At 30.6% G+C, this 12458-nt stretch overlaps 1 protein-coding gene across 1 annotated transcript in view; it reads left to right on the forward strand.

Moving 5' to 3' along the window:
- The window catches only part of LOC103576871 (division abnormally delayed protein), a 44216-nt gene that overhangs the window by 9954 nt on the left and 21804 nt on the right, over positions 1–12458 (forward strand). Inside the window, exons 3-4 of the mRNA XM_008557286.2 lie at positions 5718–6282; positions 6458–6659. Coding sequence (XP_008555508.1) covers positions 5718–6282; positions 6458–6659 — 767 coding nt within the window. The remainder of the gene's footprint in view (positions 1–5717; positions 6283–6457; positions 6660–12458) is intronic.

The raw sequence follows: 12458 nt of genomic DNA on the forward strand, positions 1-12458 counted from the left end.
GAATTTTATTTAACTCCGAATTCACTCCGTCACTCGTCAAAAAAAAATTACCCCGCATACGGAGTAAATAAAGAATTTTTTTTAGCGGAGATATTTGAATTCCATTGAAATCCGAATTCCATTTGGAGTTTTAATATTTAAATAAATTCCCTTTTGAAGGGAATTTTACTCCGACCTGGAGTTTCAATTGAAGACAAACTTCTCTTCGGTGTAAATTTTACTCCAAGGGAATTAAATAAATTCACAGTCATCCGCTCCAGATTTAATCTGCACCTCGAAAATTTTTTACAATGCAATAATAATTTTAAATAATGAATAAAATTAAATAAAATTAATTATTATCTTTTAATTTAATTGTTTTGTTTATTCAACGGTTTATTATCTCCATTGTTAAATTTCATTCTATTTAAAATATCCATTGTAATAATATTCCTTTGATATTTTAATTATCCTAAATAAAATGGAGCAGTCAAGCCGTCATATTCATGATCTTTCAACTGTGTGATTTAATTAAATATTATTTAAAAAATTTTTTTTTACCTCCTAATAAATCAGATAAAAATCAAGTTATTTTTTTCCACCGTTGTAACTTTTTTCATAAAAAAAAAAAAAATTACCATATCAATGAATAAATTAATTGAATTATTCCTTAATACATTTATTATTATTAATCGTATTGCATTCCATTACCGCTATCAGTTTTGTAACATCTTAAATCTTCAATTAATAATTGTCAGTACGACTTTAAAAAAAATAAAATACAAATGTTAAATAATTTCTTAACACCGTTTATATTATAAAGTGCACAAATGGAGTATTTAAAATCAAATAAAATTATGACAGTTACGAATATGTATTATTTGTTTATAATTTACTCATATGTTTGCATAACTCTGAGCAAAGGGAGAGACGTAGAGAGAGGGAGAGACAGGGAGAGCTGCGATGTGAGTGATTTTCCTACACCTCGCGCTCGAGCAGATATAACTGATGGGTCTATGTATATGTATATATTATATATGAAATAATAGAATAGAAGAGAAGAGATGTTGGAGAACGTATAGAAAAATTTATCCACACAGTAAAGCCTTGATTCAACATCGTGTATTGAAACTTGCAATAAAACCGCTACACTACATCACGCAGTCGTACATATTCGTTTGACCAGCAGAACCCTCTTTCTTCCTCTACTCTTCCATTTTCTGCTTGCCCTGCGGCTATCGATGATGAATATACACATGTATATGTATTTGTATATGTATATGTAGTACATAAGAGTATATACGAGTAGTGGCTTTGAAAACATTCGCCAACTGCATGAAATAGTCCTGTCCAAGTCGATTCAACATTTGATCTATCCACTATGTCAACTTCACTGTTAGGTGTCAGTTTATTTGCGTACCAGACAAGTTCATTGACCTTTTTTTTTACTTGTCAGATTCTGATAATTTCATTTATATATTTATTATTATTAATGATAATAATAATAAATAATAAATCATTTATATTTATAAATTGCCTTTTTTTTATGTAATAATAAAAATAAACTTTTTTTTGATACATGATACTTTCACCATTTGATGCAACATCTCTTGGAAAAAATTTTATGATACTTATTAAACTCATATGTATTTCAATGTTTTATTTTTCTATTTAATCTTATAAATATTATATATCATTAGTTTGTTTATTTTTATTTACTGTACGTCAGTATGAAAAAAACTTAAAATACAGGCAGCAAAATTTAAAAATGAAATTTCCAATGGAACTGTTGATTTTAGAGATAAATTTTTCAAACAAAAGTTGTAGGAAATTTAATTTGCTACAAAAAAGGTCATGAGACTTATTGACGTATTTACCATAGTTATAAAGTTATAGTAAAAATAAGTGAGGGGTATCTGAGAATTAGCATCTTAAAATTTATTCTATTATTTCAAGTTATAATTACGTTGGAATAATTAGATTTACGTAAAAATGCAATAAGACCTTTTTTGTAGATAATTTAATTAGCGACTGAATTGCTCATATACATTTTTGTGATATCTATGATAGTTTAGCCGGAATTTTGATTTTTTTGCAACAACTTTCGAATGTTAATTTTAAAAACTTAAATCGACCCCCGGCAATTTTCAGTAAATAAATAAATGATTTAAATTTAAAAAAAAAATATATATATTTTGTGTTAATTAAAATGAAGCTAACAAGTCAATGTTAAAAGTTGGTCTTATTAATATTATTGATATTAAGTTTTAACTGAGAAAATAATATATAAGACAGTTCTGTCGATTGTGAAATGTGATTTAATTTAAATGGAAAATAACGTGGATGAATGGGTGTGCCTCTGCTCAAACTCGTCGGCTCGTTTAAAGTTTTGTCCTGTTGAGTGTATATATTATGTATACATACGTACATATATGTATATATATTTATGTATTGAGAGTTGAGTACAGAGTGTATGGATGGAGTCAAACACCGCAGCAAAGTTTTAGTTTAAGACTTGTCTGTATATTATACGACGGTATATAATATAACAGTAAGAGAGGATATTTTAAAGCATATAAAGATAAATGATAAAGAAAGAGAAAGAATATATGATGATGATGAAGTAAAGAAATAAGAAAGTGGGTCGTGCTATTTTCGTTACATTCAGGTGGTACTGTTGCTTAAAAATACTTTACCACAATTATTTTTTTCAGTTTGTACTTACGTACATTAAATATATATACATTTATACATTATATATTGCAAATGGCTTTTGTTATATTAACCAAGAAATACGAGCATAAAAGATAGAGTTCAACCAGAATAATAACTAAGATCCAGGTTAAATGTTTCTTTTCCTATTTTAACTTAAACTTTTACAATAACAACAACAACTTTTTTAAGAATAATGACAATACATTATATGACAATATAGATTACGATAATAGTATATTGTTATTTTTATTATTTATAAATTTTTATTTTACGATTAGCTAGTTTGGAGACAGATGACAATTTTTGGATTTTTTTTTCAACAAATGAATTTAAAAAAAAAATGGACCTGTAGAAAATTTAAAAAACTACACAGAAAAAATTGATTTCTTGAGGTAAAAACTTTTTACTTGCCCAAATAAATTTTTTCAAGTCTTAAGAAAACTTTTTTTATTTCAGAATGGAAAATATTTCTCCCGCCAGAAAATCATATTTACTGTAAAAAATAATGTACTTGAAGATAGAAATGTTTTCCGCGCAATGAAAATGAAAAAAATTCATGTAATTTGACTGCTTGAGTAGTTTCGGTGTGGCCTGAAATTTTCGGCTGGCATACCAGCACCTAAATGCGAAACATTTCAGAAATTTACTCATTCACTAAATTTCTTACTTTACAATTTTTTTTTTTCGTTGTACAAAAAACGTTTCGATCATCAGGTACATGAAAATCAATCAGAGTAATTCTGGAATGAAATTCACTTCCAAAAGATGTTTATTTAAATATCAAAATTCCGAATCAGTGAATGCAGATTTAAATAAAATCTAGATCACTCCAAATTTTTTAGTGTCCGTAAAATTTTTTATAATTTATTATTTTAAAAAAATTCAAAAATTATCAGTCGTCGGCTAATTTCAGAATTATATTTAACATCTAATTTATTCATCTATTATTATACCGCCGTTTTATTTAAATATATTACAAAAAAAAAAAAAAAAAAAAAAAACTTTTGACAGAACATGACATTTAGTATAATTTATAACATATACATATTTATGTGAGATATGCTAAAATAACCATGTCAAAGTCGGTCAACAATCAGCTGATTGTCCTATGACATATTTGAAACTAATTGGCCAATAATCAACGCTCGATTAATTATACGATTATAAGTTTTAGCTGGTTAAATAAACCGTATAAATGTATGCGCCGTGATATTGTATTTAAATCGTATACATATTCATACATGTATGTATATGTGTGTGTGTGTCTCATATGTATGTAGTATATGAGGTTACGTATTATATATACGGTATTAAAAGGCGAAACCAAATCTACACTTAACTACACTAGCTGATGTAGCTCGGCGCGTGTCGTTTCCGCGGCAACCTGCAGACTTGTCTCCCTTTCTCTCTCCTTTCATCTCGTTCTTATTATTATGATACACACTGTTCAAGCATCGTTGGCTTATACGTCAAACTATTTTCACTCCTGTGTAAAACTTGTTAACGAAAAACTTTTTTATTATACTTATCAGTTTATACTTTTAATGATGTATTTATTTACTTTTTTTTTTTTTTTTACTTTATTTAAAAAATAAAAGTTATACTTTTAATTGTTTTATAAATGAAAAAACTTGTCAAGTCCTCATAATTTTTTTTTATCACTTTACTTTTATACCATATATGCAATTGTATGTAAGCGCTAACCACTTACTGAGTTATAAGTGGTTGCCACTTGTGTCTAATCGAATGTAATCGATATACGTTATTAAGTGAGTGATGAAGATTATTAAGAGCAATGACCATTAAATGCTAATTTATTATTATTAAGCTTTTTTATTTTTATTTTAAATGCCAGTGGTTAATCTAATTGACAATTGTGCTGTAAAATATAACTCTTTAGTTTAAAAAAAAAAAAAAAAAAGAACTTGTGTAATTATTTACTCACGTAATAGCTGCGAAAGTTTTATTATAATAGACATCTACGGACGTGATGTTCATTACAATGCTTTTTGTATGCATAGAAAAAAGGGGGAAGAAATTAGTAGTTGACACTCATCAGAGATATAACGAAAAAACAAAATTATAACAATTTACTGTAACAATTCCCACGTGTCTATTTACCCCGCGTTTGTTGAGCTAATGAAATAAAAACTGTCTTTAAAAATTTATTTAGTATTTAAAGCCATTCTTAGACAATGCTCCTAATTTTTTAAAAATATTTAATGACCGTAATGAAATTTTGATAATTAATTAAAATGATAGGAAAGCTAGTTGACGTCTAATAATTTTTGGATTTTCTTTTAGATAGTAAATTATAAAAAAAAAAAATCGAAAAAATGCACCTGTAGCTTTTTAAATTTTGTTCATGTGCATATTTTTAGTTTTTATTTTTTTGTAATTGATTTGTTAAAAAAAAATCGGAAAATTTTTAATTGTCTGCTAGCCAGAATTATTAATTAAATTGGATTAAAGTAGCAATTTAAAAAAAACGCAGTTACAACTTCGCCGAGACAGATTTTTAAAAAAATTATTTACTCCCGGGTCAAAAATAAACCTTTGTTTAGACTGGATTTACCAATTTGAAATTTGGAAAAATATTCTAAAAGTTAACAAAAATTTAATTTAACTCGGAAAAATCGAGATCTTTTCGGAAAGTTGTCAGCAAATTGATAACTGAAAGAAAATAAGGCGAAGTGAGCCTGAATCAAATTTTATTTTTGACCCGGGTTGATATTAATTAGAATTTAAACGAAATTTTGAAAATAAATTTCAGTTAATTTTGAATGTCAAACTTCAGGCTAAAATTTGTTTTCCAAATTTCATCTCCTGATTGCTAACAACTGAGTAATTTTTAAAAAAATCTATCTCACCGAAATTTTACTTTTTTCAATGAATGCTTGAATTTTAAATTAATAAATAAAATTTCATGACAATTGAAAGCAATTGCATGTTTCAAAAAATGGAGGAAATTGTCTGAGAATTCCTTCAAATAAATAAAAAAAATTGTATTTTTAAAATTTTAGATGCAGTAACAACTCTTGCACGTCAGTCTGAAAATAAAACGCTGATCCTGTTCGAACAAGTCTACAGATCAATGTCACTGCTCAGCAGACCATCTATTAAAGGATTGTATCAGGCAATGGTGGACTACGTGTCACCCAGTAACACACCCGACACTCTGCAGCAACCGTTGAGTCGTGATATGCTTCAAGAACGATTTACTGACTTTTTCACCCGGTTATTTCCAATAGCCTATCATCACGCAGTTAATCCTCACCAGCAGGACTTTACAGATAAATTCAAACAGTGTTTATACGAGGCTATGGATGAAATACAGCCGTTCGGTGATATACCTAAACAAATATCACGATCTGTCAGTAAAAGTCTTGAAGCAACTCGTGTACTAGTGCAGGCATTAACTCTCGGCAAAACAGTATTGGATCGTACTGACAGTGTCTTATTTTATACAACTAGTCCACAACAATCTTCATGCTACGAAGCACTTTTGAGAATGACTTATTGTCCAAAGTGCTCTGGCTACGGGTCTTCTATTCGTCCTTGTGGTGGTCTTTGCACCAATGTCATGAGGTAATTTATTGTTTTTTTATTAATAATGACACGTTATTATTTTTCAATCATTTCATTATATTGTCATTATGACATTTATGAGAGTAATAAATGTTAAGGAAATGATAAATGAATTACTAGAATATATGTACACATGTACATGTAGTAATACTCTGGTCGATGATTAATTTTTCAGAGGCTGTTTGACTGAACCGGCTTCAGAATTAGATCTGGCATGGTCTGGTTACGTCGAGACTGTTGAACGTCTCGTTATAGCCGTTGACGGGCGAACTGATCCCCTTGGATTGAATGCTGAGAGGGCGATCAGGCAGTTGGATACCCGAATTTCAGATGCTATTATGTACGCCATGGAAAACGGTCCTGCACTCGAAGAGAAGGTACTGTCACTTTTTACCAGATTTATTACGAAAAAAAGTATATTTTTTTGAAAATTTTGCGGCAATGCGTGGGACGGAATAGGCGACGTTAAATGTCGCTACGTAGGCGGTGAGAGAGATGAATTCACGCTGGCTTCTTCTCACTTTTTTTTATTTCGCTGGTTTTTTTTTAAAAATATCTTTACTGCGGGACCGGATGCCGCTCCTTCATTGACCATCGAGGGTCGAGAGAGCAAACTAAAGAAACTAAATAACGTATATGTAAGAGAATTAATTCATGCACGCGATGAAATGACACTTGACGTGTCATGTTTGCTCTTGTTGTTACATACCCTCAGTAAATTGTTTGAAATTAAAATAGTAAATTGATAAATTTATAAAATACTCCAGTGGTCAATTAACTGTTTATAAATTTTTAAAAAAATTTTATTAACATTAATGAGGAAAGTTAATGAGAAAAAATATGTAAAATCAATGAGAAAGTACTTGGACGTCAATTGAAATATTTTTGGTCCCCTCTGCTCCTTGTATTCTTCGGTCGTTTTTTTATTTCTCCGTGTTCTTATAGTCCCTACCCGGTCTCCAAGTCCTTGTCGAACTTGTTCGCAGAAGTAGGCGCCGGATCTTGGCTCTTAATTAAAAGTTTCACACGGTTTCTACACTATATATGTGAGAGTGTGTGCGTAGTGTACGTACACCAGCGACACCAAATGATTCCATCAGCGCACAGCTTTGCTCACTATGAATTACATTAAATTTAACGATCGATTAATCGATTCTAATATCATTCATTCTTTTACTTTGGACTTTTGTCCTTCTCTTAGGTTCAGAATTAATATGTAAAGTATGCGGAATAAATAAAAAAAGGAAATAGTTCAGAAATATCTCATCAGTGAGCTGTTTTATTATAATCTTTTTGTGAGGTATTACCTGATGGTATGGAATGATGGCAATGGGGGGTCGCACCTTGTGGTCCCACGATCTTTCGTGCCGATTCCACTAATAATTCCTCTCTTTAGACCTGCCCGTCCAAGTAAGACTGGCCCACCACCAGTCATCTCTGTATTCTTGTATTTGTATACATATGCATATATATATATATATAAAAGTGTAGAGGTCTCTTTTAAGTTTAGAGCAGAGCTAACGTTAAAGCAGCCGAGAATCGAAAAACTAAAATAAAAGTAAAGAATAAAAAAAATAATGAAAGAGACTCTGAAAAGGAGGCTCTTACATTCTGCGTGCGTTACGTGTCTGCATTCCGCGTGGCCTTTGGCCTTGTTCGCCTGCAGGCTGCCGGTACACCTAAAAGCTAAGGATCTCTACTCTAGACTCAACTCTAAAAACAGACAAGTCTTGTTGGATTTAGTATGAGAGAGAATCGTTAGGCAGGTTGTAGGTAGAGGTGTGCCCCAGTGAATTGGCCAAGACGAGACGCCTATTTCTTTATCCTCATCTTCACCACTCTGTTATGTATCAGTTGTTACCAGTACATACTTATAATACATATATATGTATATATGTATAGAGGCACAAAATGCTCAACACATAGACAGCAAGTGGACTCTCTCTTAACCAAAGTTGGCTCTTTTCTTATTCATTCCTTGGTCTTGTCCTTCTTTGTCTCTCCACCGGTCATATAACGTTCATTATTATTCGTCGCGGCGGGTTTTATATATACCCAACCTCGTACCTCTTGGTCGCACGCGGTGTTCCTTCCACCGGGACTCTTGAAGAATATGTATATGTCTATCTCACTTTTAAATGGTATTTCTCCCTCATCCAGTCTCACTCATTATTATTCTCAACAGTCGTTTCTTCTCCAAGGTATATAGCTCTTGCTCGCGCGAGCACGCGGCGCCTTTTCGTGGCTCCTCGAGCAGAGAGCAGTAGGCTTATTCCTTACCCCCTTGGTTGGCCTCTGTCGCTTAGCTGCTGCTGCTGCTTCTGTTGCTGCTATTCTTTTACTCCGAATTCTTTGACTCTTGGTTATTTATTTATATATTTTATTTTATTTTTATTTTTTACGGCCCGTGTGTACAACTACACTGTAGCAACAGCCACACTACGCTGGGAGAATTGATTTCCCCTGTATTATATATACATATACATATACATATATAGAATACTCGTATGGACCCTCGTTAGGTCCAGAGTTTGCATGAAATTCCGGTTGACAGGGTCCGCTGGAATTCCTATACATCGATTCCTGATTGTTCTCTTTGCTGCTTCACAACTCGATGAGCAACGCACGCAGGTCTCTACATGTTACTTCCTATTCTTTTTATCCTTATTTTCATCTTTTCTAGTGTCTTTTAATATTTTTTTACACATTTATTTATGAATACAAGAAATATCCTGCATATTTTATTCCATTGTTTGACTCTCAAACAAAATTACTGTAGTTTATACCCAAGAAAATTATTTTTAAATATTTGTGTATGTTAATACGAACAATGTCTACATGTTCACGTTTACGAGTTTGAAATATTTGTCTCTCCTTAACTAGCTTTCGTTGATGAGATGGGCTAGTGCCAGGAGCCGGAAACTAACTCACTTCGGCCTTCATTTATCTCAATTACATTTTACTTTTATTTATCCTTATTTCCGATGCTCCTAATATATAATTATATGTGAGCGTAAAAAAGGTTAAGGTCACTAGTTGAATTTAAAATAAACAGTTATTGTTTTTTGTAAATTTAAACGTTGTGATACAGTAATCGCAACGTATGATAAATAAAGAGTAATTCGGCGCGATTACGGATTTTATTTTAATTTTAATTTATTGCGCAACTCGGAGTTCAGAGTTTAAAAAAAACTTACTCTATATAAGGAGTCAATGGGGAGTTTGGTTTTTCCAGCAGTTTTTAAATCTGCTTTCTGGTTCGGAGTTTTAATATTAAAATAAACTCCTTCTTAGAGTAAATTTAACTCCGAACTGGAGTTTCAATAGTAAATTAAACTCCCCTTCGGAGTAAATTTTACTCCAAGGGGATTTGATCCGGAGTTTTAGAAAAAATTACTCCATGTACGGAATATATTTTCCAGCGGAGTAATTCCGGAGTGATCTGGATTTTTTTAAACCCGCGTTTATTCCAGTTCAAAGTTTCAATATTCAAATAAATCCCTTTCGGGATTAATTTGTTTCTTCACTCAGATTCCCGGAGTTTAAAAAAAAATTACTTCACATATGGAGTAAATAGAGAATTTACTGTTTCAGCAAAGAGATTTCGGAGTAATTTAGATTTTATTTAAATCCGCATTCACTCAGATTCGGAGTTCCAATGCAAAATAAACTTCTCGGAGTAAATTTTACTCCGAGATTTAATAAATAAACAATTATCCACTCCGCACTCAATCCGAATTTAATCCGCTTTTACTCTGAAAATATTTTACCGTTCATATATATATATATATGTATATATAAATTGAAAAATGTTATTAAAAAGTAATTTATGATTGAAAAACGTTTTCAGAGACTCAATGAGAAGAGGATCCCATTATCTGTAGTTTAACTTCCATACCCTCAACAATTATAATCGCTTGCTCATACATATACATATATATGTGCACATCCATATATATACGTCGCTCTATTTGCCTCGCTCTCATTTCATCATTTACTTTTTTTTTCTCATTTATTCTCTTTGCTTTACAATTCGCGCCTGCTGCACAATGCTCCCTATTTTACTTTCATTTTTATTATTCTCTTTTATTTAACATCATCCACTTCTCATCGTCTCCTTAAACTTTACTTCATATTATTATTATCATATACGCACACATATATTTATTTGAATTCTCCTTCACTAAGTTCCTCTTTACTTCTAACTCATACATACATACAAAAAAAACGTATATCAACATTTCTTATACATACTTATATCTTACTCTATATACATTTCATTATAATTGTCTTAATGACTCGTTCATATTCATTCACACTTTAATGTTCTGAAGTTTAAGATGAAAAATAAAACTCAAGACATTAAAATTTAATTTTGGAATTTAAACATGTTTATATTCCTTTTTATATACATATGTGATGACGTATTCACACTAATATATAAAAGAAAAAAATATATATATGTATGTATATAAAGCAGAACATAAATATATAGATAAAGGTAAAAATATACAGCAAATAATATAGGCAAGTGAAGAGAGATAATTTAAAGGCACACAATATACAAAAAATCAAGGTATCAAAGTCCACATACACATACTCACACACTCGCGCACATATTTACATACTTATAAATGTATTACACACTACACTTACATCAAAAGCTTGTAATTTTTTTTATTTCATAAATTTATGGTGCAACGCACAAATTAACTACTCTGATAATTAAGCCATTTAATATTCACAGTAATTTCATTCTAAAAAAAAAAAAAAAAATCTATAATTCAATTCTTATTTTTCTTTTGAGTAAAAAAAATCTCATTCTTCATAACTGACTTTAAATGGCAGCAAGTAAATGAGTACTTAAAATATTAAATGTCATTATCCGATGGTACAAAAGCTCGGTCTAGTTACAACTTTTTTTGACTTGTATTGTAGTCATTGTTTGTATCAGGATTTATATTTTTTAAAATATATAATACAATTCTTCTCTTAAGTTCCACAAGACCGATTTTCTTTATAATCTCAGAGAGCATTATCAGTTAAGAGAAGAGTATTTACTGGCTCAGTACTAGAAATCGTATAACCTGGCGCAGCTCCAGCCAACACTCCACCCACATACCCGATATAATCATCTAGGTATCTCCAGTAAACTCCTCAGGGCGTCAGAGTACCGCAACATATACATAACACTCATTACACACTACAGTATACTAGCAGCTTGTTAGTTTGTGTACATACATCCATTTGTATACATATATATATATATATATATATATATATATATATATATATATATACATATATAGATCCCGTCCTCTGAAACGTACATGCAATCCTTAATGTGTGTGAGAAAGTCCAGTGAGCCCAGTATATATATTACTCTACACTACTCTTCTACCTGTGATTCACCACTGCGTGAAATTGTTTTAGAGTTCAAATTACGTTTGAACAATACGATAAAAAAAAAAATGTTTTTAAAATAAACGGATGTAATGTCTAATTTAAAGTCCAATTCACATCATTATCTTGTAACGAAAAAAAAAGTTGGTGTAATTGTAAGAAATAAAATAATTTTATAAATTGTTGGCCATTAAATAAATAAAGACAAGGGAAGTTGATTGCAGATATGATAAATATATATGTATATATATATGAGTATACTGTAGAAAAATAAAAGAGCCGATGGAATATTGGCAAAATGCCTTTTATTTGCGAATCAATGACCTGACCGGTTAAGTATTTCGGTGCTTCGAATCTTGCTCACACTTTTGAATCAGACATTACACACACCGAGAAATAAATTTTAAACTCGCGGCTCGACTGACGACAGCAATTGCTTTTAGATCTATGTCTGGATTCTATTCTGTGTACTCTAATATAAGAAAGTCATCGTCTTTAAATTGTTACTCACTTCTAATAATAGATTTTTGAAACAAAAAATATATTTACCCAATAAAAATACATATCATTAGTGTGTCATCAATTATAAATATTATTATTATTATTTAGCTGATGTATTTAATATAAAAAAAGTAATAAATAATAGAAGGAAGTAACTTAATATATAATTGATGTAGAAAAGTTGCGATGAGTTGTGATGTAGATCCTAATGACGGTGGTACAAGAATGTGAGGGCGGCAAGTTTAAACCTGAGTGGGAGTAATAAAAGCTGT

The sequence above is a fragment of the Microplitis demolitor genome, chromosome 7 (genome assembly GCF_026212275.2).
Source record: "Microplitis demolitor isolate Queensland-Clemson2020A chromosome 7, iyMicDemo2.1a, whole genome shotgun sequence".
NCBI classification, from domain to species: Eukaryota; Metazoa; Arthropoda; class Insecta; order Hymenoptera; family Braconidae; genus Microplitis; species Microplitis demolitor.